Source organism: Tribolium castaneum, chromosome 2, assembly GCF_031307605.1.
Source record: "Tribolium castaneum strain GA2 chromosome 2, icTriCast1.1, whole genome shotgun sequence".
NCBI classification, from domain to species: domain Eukaryota; kingdom Metazoa; phylum Arthropoda; class Insecta; order Coleoptera; family Tenebrionidae; genus Tribolium; species Tribolium castaneum.
The window spans coordinates 13242412-13258845 of record NC_087395.1 but is presented as its reverse complement, the minus strand read 5'-3'; the positions used below and the strand labels follow the sequence as shown (position 1 = coordinate 13258845).

At 32.5% G+C, this 16434-nt stretch overlaps 1 protein-coding gene and 1 long non-coding RNA gene across 21 annotated transcripts in view; one reads left to right on the top strand and one right to left on the bottom strand.

Annotated features, from left to right (window-relative positions):
- Stacl (Stac-like) overlaps positions 1–16434 on the top strand; it is a 106649-nt gene that overhangs the window by 66809 nt on the left and 23406 nt on the right. For 16 of the 17 annotated variants that reach the window (XM_015983342.2, XM_015983343.2, XM_015983341.2 and 13 more), the window contains 7 exons: positions 5553–5717; positions 6154–6234; positions 9934–10131; positions 10190–10471; positions 13991–14130; positions 14375–14419; positions 15065–15183. In XM_015983342.2, coding sequence (XP_015838828.2) covers positions 5553–5717; positions 6154–6234; positions 9934–10131; positions 10190–10471; positions 13991–14130; positions 14375–14419; positions 15065–15183 — 1030 coding nt within the window. The remainder of the gene's footprint in view (positions 1–5552; positions 5718–6153; positions 6235–9933; positions 10132–10189; positions 10472–13990; positions 14131–14374; positions 14420–15064; positions 15184–16434) is intronic. The other variant, XM_015983332.2, reaches the window with a different exon arrangement.
- Positions 8447–12358, bottom strand: LOC103314716 (uncharacterized). 4 transcript variants are annotated; one of them, XR_010333172.1, is made up of 5 exons: positions 12266–12358; positions 12095–12215; positions 10165–12046; positions 9747–9888; positions 9176–9685 (listed from the first exon to the last, which is right to left on the bottom strand). It is a non-coding gene; the product is annotated as an uncharacterized LOC103314716 (long non-coding RNA). The 4 variants fall into 4 exon arrangements; XR_010333171.1 differs by lacking the exon at positions 9176–9685 and adding an exon at positions 8447–9061 and having other exon boundaries at positions 9747–12046; XR_010333170.1 differs by having other exon boundaries at positions 9179–9685; positions 9747–12046.

The following is a 16434-nucleotide window of genomic DNA, read 5'->3' as shown; positions in this document are numbered from 1 at the left end:
CTCTGAAAAATAGAACATTCACCACTTTAAAGAACAAAGTTCAATTTTTAAAGATTATTATTTTTATTAGCTTACTGCAATCAAGTACATAAAAAATTAAGATGTTTGTTGCAATTGTTGCAAGTTGAATAACTTCAAAATTTTAAATGGAACACCCAATTTTTTATTTTTGCATCCGAAAGACCTTTAAATTATCTCTCTAACAACATTACCAGTTAAGTGTCTTTTGCTGATTACTCAAAAGATATTTAACATTAAACATTAAAAAAAATTATTAACTGTTGTTTCAGTAGTCAAAAAGTGAAATTTTCTGCTAATAATAAATTTAATGTTATCCTTAGGCCATAATTTGTCATTTATTGCAGTGAAATAACTAAAATTTTAATTAATGGCGAATTTTTAAATTCCCCTATAAACTCCAACATACCTATGGCATGCGGTGGAGTTGCTGAGGTTATGATATGGTTTACTATGGTAACAACAATGCTCATGAATAGTGTCCATTGTTGTTGAAATTAACTTTTAAAGTAAAATATCTTTTTAGTTATTAACTTTAAGCATTTGAAACTTTATGTATTAGATAAATAATTTAATAATTTTTGAGAAACAAGAACAAAAAATGGGGTGTTCCATTTAAGTTAACATCCTGTATATACAGGGTGTCTCAGCTAAGACTTTCGAGCCTGATATCTCAGATATTTGTCAATGGATTTTTATGAAATTTAAAATGCAGATATTTTAAAAGATAAAGATTAAAATCCAATTAATGCAACAACTCAAATCTTAAAAACGTAATTTTTACATGCCTTTTTAAAACGTCAAGTCTTTTAAGATTTATGATGATGGAAGACGTCTGTTTCGCGGGAAAAATGAGAAACAAACTGTTAAACGTGTGGGTACAGATGCAAAAGCGTAGATCTCTATGAGACAAATGAGCACTACCATTGAATTTTGGTCAATCCTACTCGCAGAAACGTAACTGTCACGCAAGAGACATTTCACAATTATCTCTAACCCATACAAAGTTAAAAAACAATATTTTTGACTTAATTTTGGTACTGGATGCTTTAATTCTTCCAAAAGAACTAAAAGACTGAACAACAACTGAAAAGACACTTGACACTTGAACATTCAGGACTTTGGAAATGTGTCGTACACTGCTAAATGGATTCTTTTCAACAGCTTGAATTACAGCCCCAACTATTGCTTCGTTATCGTTTCCAGTGACTTGTTTTGTCCTCACTCGATTTAGTTCAGGTACGCTTCCTGTGTCTTCAAATTATTGACGATTTTTTTAACTTTAAATTTCATAAATAACATTTCACAAAAAGTCCAACACTTTCCATAGGCGAATATTGATTCCTTTTTCAACAACACAGAAATTTCAGCTACTGTTGTTGGTTTTTAAAGTAATTTCACCAAATGAAAACAATTTTACTTTTCTGACAAGCGCGCACACTTTTGACAGTTTTTTCAGTGGTACACAAAATGCCGCATAGAAATGTTTCATCAATTGTTTCAAAAGGTGACTGCCCAAATTACTATCAAAATTTGGATAAAGTTTTTAACAACAAATTTTAATTTTTTTCTTGGATCAGCCGAGCGATTTGGTTAATTTTTTGTGTGGCCCTTTATTTTTCGGGGTTTAATGATCAAACGGTAATTTGGCTTAATTGTAAATAAAAGAAATGTGTTTTAAAATTTCATTTTTAACTTAAGGTTATTTTTTGTCCCTAATTGAAAGACCACCTCTTAAAATATGTGCATTCTAATTTTCATAACAATCCGTTGACAAATAACTGAGATATTAAGCTCGAAAGTCTTAGCTGAGACACCCTGTGTACCGCAATATTTTAGAAACATCAGCCGGAACGCAGCTATAGTCTAAAAATAGGAAAAGTCAATATATTTAATAATGAACAAGTTATAGAGCTTTCTCGGATCGTTGGGACAGCCTGTATATTTAAATTTGTACTTTTTTAGGCTTTATAAACCACTCTAGTTTATGAAATTTGCTTTAACCATTCGAAATTTATTTAATTTTTTCTACAATTCGATGCGTCTGCAGGCACATAATCAAAAAATCGCAGCGTGCTTGGTTTTCGGGATATCAAGTTGAGACTTTACTTGTGTCTAGACAAGTATCTGGAATATCTTTCGGCGCTAAAACCATACGTTTGCATTGTAGCATCACCTCGCTATAACACATTCATTTTCCTACATTTTGAAAGCCCATAACTTAAAGGCACTGGCAACTTAAAAAACAACTTTGCCTTAAATGATAGTACTGAAAACGCTTATTACAATTGTGAAAACCGTTTCTCTGTATCTGCTTTCTAACTCAACTTATTTGGATTTAAATTTGAAATTATGACGTCGTAACCGCCTCTCGAGCTTTGGTCCAATATTAAGATCAAATGGTTTTTGACTTTTAAGTGATCCTATCAGAGTTTATCAAAATTTCTCAGATGTTTTCGCGAAGTTCAAGACAAAATTTGCAACAGAAATTAGTCGAAAAAGTACTTAATTTTTTACTTTGTGGAAGATGTGTGAAAAATGTTCAAATGTCTGTCAAGTTTTTGGTTCAGTGATAAGAGGATTTCATGATGAAAGGCGGTTGTTACGTCACGACTTTGTTCTTTTAAAGCGGTTATCTCGCTTATTTCCCATCGCAGAAAATTTTGGAAAGAACCTAATGCTATAGATCGAACGATATTTTCAATTTCCGTCAAAACATAAAATGGGTAAAATAAGTTGCCTTTAATTTTTTAAATGGCACAGCCTGTATTTTATTAAGTAGTATTATTCAGAGTCTCATTTACATCTCTTTTACTTTTAAGTTTTTCCGAAAAGTCGATGGCTTGGAATATAATTTCTTTTTTCTGAAAAAATCACTCAAAATCTCTGTAGCGTGCCATGAAAAACAATAACATCATCACGTAAAAGTGATATTTTTTGTACGTCTCTTTTGATTTTCTTGTCAAAATGAATTCTTTGCGTAAAAAACCATACAGATCTCAGCGATGATATAAACTTTAATTTTGACAAGAAATTATTAAATAAAAATGGAAGTCACCGTTAAAAAAATACGTAGGAAAGATATGAAAAGCTCTTTGTAGAAAACCACATTAGAAGCGGTGAGAATAATTACTTTCGGTTCACTTTCATAAAAACCATTGTGGTGGAATTGACTAACCTGTTACCATGACAACTCATATAAAAGTTAATGCCAAAAGTACCCAATTTCCACCAGACTACCACATTTTTATGAAAGTGAACCAAATGTAGTAAATTTTGAAAAATATTTACGATTGTATGCTCAAGAAACCGTAATTATGGAGAGTTTTTTAATTGCAAACAAAATGTTACGTCTATTGATTTTTTGTACCTCAGTAAATAATTGTTTTATTTCTTTGTACCGACTTTCAATTTTTTTCGTTTTTATTTAATAATTTCTTGTCAAAGTTAAAAGTTTATATTTCGATGAAATCTGTAAGGATTTTTACACAAAAAATACATTTTGACAAGATGATCAAAACATGAAACACTGTAACTTTTCCCATTATCGTCAGAAGTTATCGTTTTTCATGGTTTTTCCTAACGATGAATTTTTAGAAAAAATTTTGGGAGATCAAAAAGATGTACAATGAAGCGCTGAATAAGAGTTACTAATTAGTCATAAAATATAGGGGGTGCTGTTTGAAAAAATCTAGTTATGTACCTTCAAATTTACTCAAATGAATGTGTTACAGCACGATGATGCTTTTTTATTTAAACAGAGCTACTGGCAATTACTTAATTTAAAAACCTTTTTTTGTTTAGCAAGTTAAAAAAGAAAAAGATGCGCGCCTTATAAGTTTCGTACACAGGTGCTCCCAAGTAACAGTAGTCGAGAAGTTGGAATAATTGCTAATATTTTTACTGGATGAATTGTTCTTCTTTCGTATTTTTTTTTCCAAACCGAAAAGCATTTAAAGTAGCGGAAATGTTCTTTATGCATCCAACTTCTCTTTGAATTCTTAAAAGACTTCATAAACAAGCCGGTTAATTTATACATCTCAACTATTATTTTTCTTTACACTTTATATCAGCCTCCAGGACGTTCTGTTTAAATTAATTCTCTTTTTTATCTTTCACTAATTTAACTCTGCTTTTACAATGAAATTATAATCTGCATTCTGAGAAATATTAATTAATCTCTAATTCATCACAGAAATATTCTTCACTTCTTACATTCAATTCTTGCTTGTTTAATTAATTAATCCGTAAAGATGATGATTTGCACAATTATTTTTATACTCCTTTTTATGCTTACAGGCAAAAGATTCAAAAATGAATGACGCTATTGATCCGCCTCCAAACCGCACCAAATGCTCAAAACACAAGCACATTATCCTCGTAAACAATTAAAATCTTTTACGTAGCATTTGTACTCTGAACAAAGTTTGTTGAGTAAATTTGGTGAGTAAAGGCATTGTTACACTAATGTTGGAGCAGGTGATGGAACAAAATATCTCCAAAGGAGGAAAGCAAACTTTATTGTTTAAATTCAGGCCACACTTTTAAAGCTGTATATTGTTTTAAACATCTATCTTTGGAAACTTAAAAACCACTTCGACTACTAAATGGTTATCTTGGATAAAAAATCACTTACTGCTGCTTAAAACGCAAATAACTATAATTGTATTGGAATTGCTCCAAATAGGAAGTTAATCGAATTTTACACATTTGTCATACATTATTTTAAAATTAGTTTTCACTCAACAGTAAATTATGCCATGAAGCGATTATTATTAATTTCATTTATTCAGTACAGGTTTCCATTGTTAAAATTATATTCAATTCCACAGCCCAATTTTTCAAAATTTAGAACTTAAAAAAATGTCAATTTCATTTTTTTAGAAGTGACATTATTATTATTATTAACAAAAAACAAAAAAATAAGGAGATTTTGGCAAAAAAAGTATTAAAGCTGTAGTTTTAAATCTGAATAATAGATACCTTGCAGTATGTTAGTCAGTTTCGATTTAATCAAAAAATTTTGGCAAAATAAGTAAGAAAATGGATCGTAAAATGGTTATAAATTATTAATTTTATTCGCAATTGTTACCTCTAATAGTGTTACTCTAATTAAAATGGTAAAACAGTATCCTAAATTTGGCCAAAAATAAATTCCGAATGTCCAAATAAATACCATATTTTCCAGCAGATGTAATATAATAAATAACTAGTATAATTTATGAAAAAGTTTATCTGGGAAGATCTTACTGTATACGAGTAACTTTAATTGCACAGCAGAATAGGACGAAGTAGCAGAAGATCATTACTTTATGTTCGTTTGTATGCGCAATGCCTTCTTAGTACCCCATTAATACTTACTTGATATTAGACAGAATTAGTTCTTCAGTTTGAGAAACGCGACTAAGAAAGCAAGAAAATAGTAAATAAGGATTTTTTGTCTTATATTGAGTGGATCACAAATTGGATCCCACGTTCAGGCCTTTCCCTTTCTCCTCGTTTGAAAGAAAGTAAGAAAAAATATTTTGTTTCAGTGTCGGCAAGAATATAAGAATGCCTACTTAGCGTACCTTTCGAATCCCACAACGGAGAGCCTGAGCTCCTATTTCAACAGCCACAACACTTACGTCCAACAACTCCACGCGACAAACGGGATGTTGGAAGAGTACGGAAAGGATACTTTACCATCACTTTTACAGGTGAAATTACAGCGCCGGAAACGAGACCGGCATCTCGTTCCGGACGCCAATCAAATGTCAACCTAAACCAATTGAAGGACATTACCAATTCATCAGCCGCCATTACCAACCCTCTCTACCAACAAAGCTCGGATTATTCTGATTTGACAAGCTTCGTGCCGGATATTGCAACTCGACTTCATAAAATCCACTTTTATCTACCTAATTGGAAAAAAATAATGCGATTACTCGCCTCTGACGACATTCTTTCATCCGTGTTTAGAAATTTACTTTGAGGGAAACTGGTCTCAATCTGTTTAGAACTGGACAAACAAAATTTATTAGGCTGGCATCACGCCTAGCAAAGTGGAGCGAATTTTTTTCTTTCCGCATGTAAAAAGTGCTCCTATTATAAATAATAGATGAACCGTAAGAATACTATTTTTATATTTTTCAGGAATTAGAGGAGATCTACAGTGATTTGTGCGCGGCGGTTTCTGAGGCTGTCGCTCAAGGGGCAGAAGTGGTCTCTTCGAGGGTAAGCAATCTATTGACCTTTTAAACATGGCAAACCCGACAAACAAACATCCCACACCAATTAACAATTTCTCGAACTTGGGTAATTTATATTTGATAATATTCCAGTTCATTCGTCGTCGCGACGCGATTTATTGGAAAAGGTCATGTTATTTTTACTTTCCCATCAGTGAGTGTGTAAACAAGCAATCAAAGTAGCGAACATGTCGCAGATTAAAATCTTCTCGAATCAAATCTCGTTGAATGTTTGAATAGTCCATTGACGTGGTGTAATTAATGGTGTGGTGTATTCGATGACGTGCTCACAGTCAGCCAATCAAAAACCCGAATGGCCATCACAATCAAGTCTCGTTCTGTACCCTTTTCGGGCTTGACTTGTGCTAATTGCAAAGAAAAATTGAAAATTGATTGGACTCACTGCGAACGTCGACGGCTTAGGCACGAAATCCACTTAATCCGAAAAAATTAACATGTTGAGTGACAGACAATTTCAATTTCGCTGTCCAACATCAATCTCTTCTTTTAGACGAAAAGGGATGTACTTGTTATCTTATTAACTTATTATAGTATTATTTTTATTAGCATTTTCGTGTCGAGAAAAAAGACTTAAAATTACTGTTTTTTATTCATTTTTATTATTTTTTATTTTACGTAGAATTTTTTCCGCAAATATTTTTTTATTTACAGCGTTGGGCAAAAGTATGGAACCAAACGTTTTGTGCCTAAACTGTGTACCTTACGAAAAAAACTAATTAATACATCATCAACTACTTTAAAAATGTGATCATTTTTCTTTTAGTTTTCGAGTTTAAGATTAAAGATTATGCTCTAAATATAACTTTTACTTTAATAAAATTGATTTTAAGCCAGTGGTTTTTCTTAAATAAATTATTAAAACTGCGTTCCGAAGTCATTATGAATCTCATTATTTCGAATCTAGCTGAAGTGGATGTTTTTAATCCACTGATAATTTAATTCGTCAAATTTTTCGCAAATATAAACATCCATGGAAACAACCACTTTGGCCAAGTTCGAGAAACTCTAGTTTTTACGTATATCTTTGAGCAATGTTGCCTTTTTCTAATTTGTTAAGGCTCTAATGTAAAAACAGAGCATGTGGATTTTTTTTAAACATTTTTTCAGTACCCTGGGGGACTACCCTATTACTTACTCCCTTTCAATGAGGTGCACGACTTTCCAGACACTTGTATCTGGTTTTAAGTTGATAACTCGCTTGCGTTCGCTCGTATTTAAACAACAATAATACTCGATTAAGGGGGAAAATTCCTTTACAAGATAAGTGTCCACAAGTTATTTGCCGTCACATATTTAATGTACTCTACGTCAACAGGGTCCATCAATAGCGCGCAATAATTATTTTATAAATTATTTGTCTGTTTAGGTTGAAGGACACACTTTATTTAAATTGGTTTTTATAAGTTTTCTGCTGATTTCGAATCCAAAGTTCGATTTTTTTTGGAAATGCCTTCTTTATGCCAAAATTTTTGGAAAACATAGAAATGATCAAATTTTGTGTTTGGATCGTCATATCTTTCCTTCTGGATGTAGCTAGAAACTTCATTTTTTTCTAAAAGATTCCTTAATAAATGTAGATTCGAAACCTTAGAACCAAGTTTTAGTTTGGACAAAAAAAGCTGAGAAAATTATTTTTCTTGTAATACCGTTTCATATATTTGTGTAGTTAAATTTTCGGGATAGGAGAATTTTTTTATCTTAAAAAATAGACCTATACATAATCGAGATGAAATGAAGCTAATAGTTTAGATATGTTACTGGTGCAAGAATCATTTCAATATCCTTAACACTCATAATTGCATAATTGCATTTTAAATTTACTGATAAATGCGCTTGAAGTGGTATTGCCCCGAATTTTCCTTTTTACTCGTAATCTTGCCCAATTTTCTCAGTTTTTTTTTCTCAAAACTAAAAGTTGTGTATTTACGTTAGAAATTATATTCACTGGACAATATTTTGCAAAAAAAAGAAGTTTCTAGCTTTATCAAGAAGGAAAAATTTGACCAATTTTAAGTTTTTCAAAAATTTTTCAAAAACGTTTTTTTTTAGTATGAAGGCAATTCCAAATCCCAAATCAAAAAACTAACTTCGGATTCAAATTCAGCAGAAAATTTTGCATAAAAACAATTGTCCAGTAAACGAGGGTGTTTTTGAAGTATGAGATCCCCCCCAAAAAACCAACGAATAGAATGAACGACACTGAATTGAAGTGAGCACACAATAGATGGATCGCTGGTATCATAGGCCAGTACCGCAAGTTCGTTTTAAGAGTTTTATAAGTTAGCGAGTTTCAAGTTAAAACAAAAGCCACTTTATTTCTAAGAGTCCACTACAGGACCAAAAGTATTTCATTTTCTCCCTATTAATACTCATTGTTGAAGAGAAATTATGTTAAAAAAAGACATTTTTTGTAGTTTCAGGATGTTTTTCTGAATTAAATAAAGCACTGATAGCATTTACAACAGTAGAAGAATGTATCCTGTAAACAACTTTCAAAAACGTTACTTACAATGACTGTAAAACAATAGGGAAATTGGCTGAAATCCGACGCCTTTACCATGGGTATTCTCCCCCTTAATTAAATTTTACTTTTCTAATTGTGTTTTATTATTTATATGTATTATGTATCAAGTTTTCGTCACAAGTTTCATTATTATTAGCTGTTTCAAAATTATGTAAACGCTAACATTACTGTAAATTACTTACAGACATTACTGTATGTTATCGTATTAGGAGTATAAGTGAAGCTTTATGTGTGAAGAGTGGTAGGATGGCTGCCATACGTAGTGAAGCTGAAAAATGAGCCAAAGAACATAAAGTACTTACTCTATACTCTATAATACTCTTTTCTTGATATGAGCAAAGTTATTATATAAAAAACAAGAGAATTAAGAAGATCATAATTATTTAATCATTTAATCAAGGACTTAATTATATAAACAAAACTTCTACTAGCTGAATTGAGTCATTTAAGTGTCACTTTTATTACCTTTGAAGAAAGAATAAATCGGATTAATGAATTTTATTGTATTATATGTTCGATAGTTCAAAACATTCAATAACTGATTATTCGATAGCCAAAATTATTCGACTGTGCGTAAATAATTGGAGCAGAAATAATTAATTATGATGCCATAAATAGATTTTTTCTAAGCTCAATCTGTAAACATTGCATTAAAAAAAAAGGATTTCACTAAGAAATATTTACTCTACACTCGTTTTTATCAAATAAACTTGAATTAATGATGTAATACAAACATTCTAAGCAGCAATAACGATTTCAATTAAAGTCTTCTAAATTCTTCTAGGTGAATTACACCTTGACGTTAGTTAAGGGTAGTTTTAAGTTAACAACTTGAAAAGTTACTGATTTTCCTGAAGGCTTGGACATCAAGCGCCGTACTTCGTAAATATTGCTAATTATAATTTTGCCCTCATTTGAACTTGAACATTATTTTACCTATAAACCAATGTTACCTGATAGAAATTGTGGTGTTGGTTTCACGGAGCCCAGAAAACACTTCGATGAATTCCATTAAATTTTTCTAAAAATGTGTTCAATAAAAATTAAAGCCTGTTTCAAACTCGCGTCCAAAGAATAAAAGTACACTCTTTTCGTCTAAAACAGAGAAAATGTGATTTATTGGACATTGTTTTCCACTAGGCGAAGGAGCAATGCAAGAGGTATGACGGTTTAGTTTCCCAATGCAAATCCATCTCGTCGTCATCGGATTTGGCCCACTTAGCGCGATCTCTGCCCACCCCCACGGGCAGGGCCCCCATTCTTAAGAGACCATTCGTTCCGCCTCAACCGCCCCCACCTCCGGATCCCGTAGACGGCGAACCGCAAGACATGCAAAACGTAAGTTATTTAATGAAAGTGAGCTGAACGTACCTCATCCGAATTAATTTCCCTTCAGCTCCAGGATAACATCCCCCCGCCTCTCAAGGACGAACTAGTAATAGACAGACTATCGGCGCTCCAAGTGAAGCCTTCCCACGATGTTTTGAAAAAGGAAGCGGCTGATTTAGAGGCGCAAATCAGACAAATCCAAGACGCTCTAGAAACGTTGCTGAGGATTCAGCAACGATCGGTTGAAGCGGCACTTTATAACAAAGCCAACGAACTCCAAGAGGATATTTCGATGAAGCGATTCGATCTAAGGGTGGCTCAGATCCATCTTAGCGCGATCAACGCTCAGGTAATTGAAAAAAAGCGGACAGTTGAAAAAGAGAGGTCAGACAACGATTTATTGTTTCACTCGAATAACAGGTTGAGGCAAAATTTCTTGCGTTTCTTTTTACAATTTATGATTTTTTAATGGTAAATTTAATTCATACTAAACTTAGGAAAATTTGAAAAACGTTTAATAACTGTACAAAGTGCCAAAGCCATTACTGTAGAAAAGTGCGGATGCCAATTGCCCAAAAATGTTAAAAAAGTTAAGAGGAAAATATTCAGTGTTGGACAAAAGTACCAAGCGTATTGTGCCTAAACTAAGTACCTTACGAAAAAACTAATTAGTACATCAACTACTTTAAAAATGTGATCATTGTTCAAGAATAACTTCCTTTTAGTTTTCGAGTTATTGAAATTTTTATTTTTTTCAAATGGCACCCTACTACGCCGATTTTTTAGTGAACGATTATCCTCTAAAAATAACTTCTACTTTAATAAAATTAATTTAGCCGAAGTGTCTGTCCCAATGAATATTTTTAAACCACTAATTTGATTCTCGTCAAATTTTTCACAAATAAAGACAATAGACATCCATGGATACAACCACTTCGGCCAAATTCGAAAAATTTTCGTAATGAGCTTGGACTGCAACTTTAATAACTTCTTTAAGAAAAACCACAGGTTTAAAATCAATTTTATTAAAGTAGAAGTAATTTCTAGAGTATAGTATTTTACCAAAAAAATTGCCGTAGTAGGGCGCCATTTGAAAAAAAAATTGAATAACTCGAAAACTAAAAGAAATCTCGAAAAATCTTACTATTAAAAAATGATCACATTTTTAAAGCAGTTGATCATGTACTAATTAGTTTTTTCGTAAGGTACATAACTAGGCACAAAACGCTCTGTTCCATACTTTTGCCCAACGCTCTATAAATCGGCCCTTAGTTGCGGAAATTGCTGTAATTTCTACTGGATAGAAGCACTAAAAAAATCATGAAAAAATAAGGCCAGACCAATTGGCGCACCTTTTTAAGAAGCATTATTAAGAAGTAATTTCAATAATTCGTCTATAATAATTAATTCGATAATCTCGTCTATATTTTACTTGTAAATAAATTATGTAAATAAAGATAGTGTGTGCAAAAAATTGTTTCTGTAAACGCTACATTCGTTTTTTTTATTAAATTTTGTCTTATTGTCTCGTTTTGCGTAATAAATTTATATTCTTTTTAGGTTTAAAAAAACAGTTTGGCTTTTAATATTATATTGAGTTTCGATAATTCGAAAATTCTGTGATCCGAACATACCTTTTCCCGAATTAGTTTGGATTACCGGGGTTGCAACGAGCAGTAAGTTTCTTTTTTACCCTTGATAGAGGCGAACTTAAGCTCCGCTTCACGTTCTGGGAGCTCAAATATCTATTCTCTAACACCAAAATATACAGTTACTTTTGATTTTGGCTTCTTTAAACTATACAATGTAATATATTCCTAGGCGAGTTCCCAAGTAAGTAAGTTTTCTGTTTTCTTCAAAAAATAAAAGGAAAAATAAAAGGCAAGAATTTCGTCATTGATGGAACTTATTAGTCTTTACTTCCCTTAAAACAAACATTTTTTTCTAATATAAAAACAAAAGTTTCGAGTACCTTTGGGTCCAACTTTCTTATTAAATCATATGTTGTAATATGTTAACAAGGTAATAATATCATTTCTCCACCCTCGGCCGCCTAATCGACTCGCAAAATGAAGAGAGGATTTTTTTTCTTCCTAAGGAGCCATTTTTTTACTTCTCTTAAAACTTCGAAACAAAAATATACCAATAGCTCCTGTTCCCCTAAAGTATATTCCCAAAGGACAAGGAAGTAATTTTTCTCCTCCTCTTAAAAAAAACACTCTGAAAACTGAAAACTCTTCCCAGAAAGCAAATTTTTGCCTTCTTAAAAAATATCTTAGTTTGAAGTTGTTTTTATGATAATTATAAGTAAACTACAGGAAAAATGTTGATTTCTTTCCTTGAATGATTTATCTGGCGAGCCGAAAGCGAGCTTTCTCTTCGTAAAACATAACTCTAGACAAAAAAAAATGAAAATAACTATTTAATTTTGATAGAATGTAGTGTAGACTATTTACTTTAGAAGGAAATTTAGGCAATACTATTTTCCTACCGTATTCCCCTTAATATAACAATTTAGTTAACATTTCCCAAATTTTTTATAAATTACTAATTTATCATGTATCATAAAAACAGTTTTTGAACTGTTTGAAAAATATTTAGTTAAATGCTATCACTTTATTAGAAGCATACCTACGTTTTTTAACGAACACATCCAAAATCGCTTAATACTGCAACTTATCTTGGGTTTAAGGAATAATGAAAATTTAAGCTTTTGTGAATCAAGTAAATATTCGAAATGATCACACGGAATAACGTTGATGTCTACAAAACTAGTTCAGAAATTCGGGGAATGAGCTCTCAGACAAAGTGATGGTGCGAAAACAAGACCGAGTTATTTCCATTAAAGTTCTGCTTCTAACAATCTACAAATCCAACACCTTCATAAGAAAATAAATTAAAATGACTTTCTCCGTCGACAGTCGCCAGTCCTTAAAATATGTGCATAATCACAATGTTCTCGTTTTTAACACGATTACGGAAAACTTGTAGGTTTTCGAGATTTTCACCTCAAGAATTTATCGATCGTAATAATCCAACTTAATTTCGCTCAAACGACCGACAATAATCCGCGTTTATTTCACATTTCTGTCGAAAAATTTGTTCGCGTTTCCCACATATTGTAAAACATTGAATTGCAAATGAGTTTGGGCGGAAAAAATAATCCACCCGGACAATTTTAATCAAGAGGTGAAAATGGAAAACCGAAAAATCAACAAAACGATCGAAAGAATCATGAACCAATTTACAGTCGATCGTCAAAGCTCGTTCCCAGCCGGAGCTTTTGCACGAATTGATGGAACTCCCGGATGCGCGGGAAAAGCTCTGCGCATCAAGGATTATCAATACACCGCGGGCACAGCTAAGGTTAACCGGTGACAATACGCTTTAACAAAATTTGTTAAATTGTTAACCGACGGTTCGACAATTCAAGGCTGTGATTCAAAAGTCTGCCATTCAAATCGATCGTTTCGGTGTTTCCGCTGTCAATATCCGCGTCGTTGTCGTTAGACGAAGCGCGGGATCCTCTCCAGTCAAATAAAATTTTCGTTTTTCGCGAGATTTTCGAAAGCCAACCATGGGCTGGGTTACGCTGAAAGCCCACTTGGTAAGTCGTTGCAAATATAAATGTCATTATCGATTGTTGCTCTTTTGTGTATGCAATCGAGGTCAAAACACAATTCAACGATGCGTAACCGGCACTAGAAGAAATGTTCAAAATAAAATCCAATTTAGCTAATTGCGACTTCACTTATTAATTAAGAGCGTTCAATTAGGCCCGTGATTATTAGCATGAACAAAGTCCAATTGAATGTTTCACTTGGCCTCAGACTGCCACATGTTAAATTTTAATTAATTTAATTTACAGAAAGAGCTTTTTACGAGCAAACTGGAGGGAGATACGGGTCGTGAAAGAAAAATGTCTTCAGCGTCGACGGCAAGCATGAAAAATAAATGGTTGAAAGCTTTTAAGAGTTTAAAAACTCCACCGCCAGAAAACACAGAGAAGTAAGTGTAATATTGATTCGTTTCATTGGAAATGGCCATTTTCATTATTAATTCAAATAATTAAGTAGTTTTGTGTGAGTTTTTATAGAACTTTGTTGATTCAATAACAAATTTTCTAATCTTTTTATTTGGAAGTAGATTCATCATCAGTCCGAGTTAACAGTTTGAGTTTGCCGATAAATCTATTTCCAAGAGTTGAAGTAGATTTGTTTTAATCGTTATTGATGTTTGTTTTTAAATACAGAAAAAACCAAATGTACCATGCAGTTTCTACGATAATTGCAATGAGGTAAATGTGTCATGTAATGTTAGATCACTTTTTGTTGTCACTCCTTCCATACTGCATTTTCATCTGTATATGCCTACAACATTATGCATCACTTTATCAGCTAAGAAAGCTTCGACCTAACTTAATTCAATTTCCCCCGAAATCATTTCAGCAGAGTTTACTGAACGACCTACAAAGTATTCTCCTCTATCAACTGACCCAATCTCAGTTACGAAACAATTCCAGCGAATTTAAAGAGATCAAAACGAAAGGATTTGACGAGAAACGAGCGCCATTAAAGCCAAGCTTTGTTTATTTTCAAACCGGATTTAGTCGAGTGCCATCTCATTCAACATTATCCTCACGATTGTTCTATTTCACATTCTCCTCATTTCCATATACACATTTCGCTTGCATTTTCCATAATTGCGTTTGCACATATATTAGCTGAACACCCTGTACCACTACTACAGTACGTATAGCTTTTTCTTTATGTTTAGTATAGTTCCGTGTACTGTGTGTATAGCCCAAGGCTGTCCTCATAATCAAAACTTTCAAACTTAGTTATGAGGCTGCCTCAACTGAAATTCGTTTGACGTAATAACTTACGTTGGGAAACGAATTTCAATCAAACAAATTCGTTTCTGATGAGAGTTTCTTATCTAGGAAAAATGGTTCGGCTGCCACGAGAGAGCTCCTAAAAGGTGATCCAGACGCTCACAATTTCCAAGAGTATACATACAAGAAAATTACACCCTGCGACGTATGCTCGCAAGTATTGAGAGGTGAGTCATTCGAAATTGCTATTGACGGCTGATCTTTTATTAATTAAAGACGAAATTGCAACGTCTTTCACCAAGAGTACAATACCGCAATTCATACTGTGTTGACTTGATGTGATAATCTGTCTCTATTAAACGAGCACTGGTGCGCAATCTAGCAACTTGTGAAACTATTCCCGTTGATCATTTAACATACTGCAATAACGATAACGGAGATTCTCTACATTCTAGGGAGACTATAAATTAACAAAGCTGTCCTAGTTACTAAAAGACATTTTCAAAATTTGCTATATGATCTTTATTTTTAAACCTAAATTAAGTTAAAAACAAATTATTGATTTGACATGGGATTTTTTAAACAATACGTGTAATAAGGTATATGCGCTTGCTTTGTCTCATTAGACAATCGTAAATAGAACTGTCCTTTTCTATAGACTTCTTTTAATCTTTGGGATAACACGATTTTTAAGAAAAAAAACGCCAATAGACAGGCTGTCCGTTTTTCGAGCTCCACTACAGGGATCTCAGGTTTTATAACTTATAAGAGATACGAGGTCAGTTAAATTAGGGCAAAGTTGCGCATTTTTATGCTGAACAATTATCTGAAAAAAAATTTGATGTGTCATTTTTAGTTTTTGAATTATTGCAAAAAACGGAAATTGGTGATTTTCGTTTTTATTTATTCAAGCGAAAACTAAAAGAATTAGACATTTTTAACTAGAACGTTTTTTACAAGGAATTTAAATCTGTCATCATATTTTCCCAGGCGTTCTTGGTGTCGAAGTTACAACACTCAACTTTGAATTTTCTTATGAACGCCAAATTTGATTTTTGAATTTTTGATAAGTGTTTTTATTTCTAATTATAACGATGTATCACATGATATGATCGAATCTTATATGCTGATCAAAATGAAGAAAAAAGCATTTTTGCGAAGAGTGCTTTGGAAAAAACAATAATGATTTTGTTTTTAAACAAGTTTAAATCTGGAAGGTCCACTTTTCCGCCAAGCTTACTTATTTAAAAACTAAACGACATGATAAGCTAGAAATTTATTCTTTGCAAAACAGTTTTGAAAATTTCGCTCGCATATTTAATAAAACTGTCAAAATCTAGTTAGTTAAACAAAATTTTTGGCGTTTTTTTAAAGCACTCTTTGCAAGAAAGTTTTTTTTTATCTTAATCAGCATGTAAGATTCGATCATATCATCGATGTATCAAATATGACGTCTATAAGAAAAATTAAATTTGAGT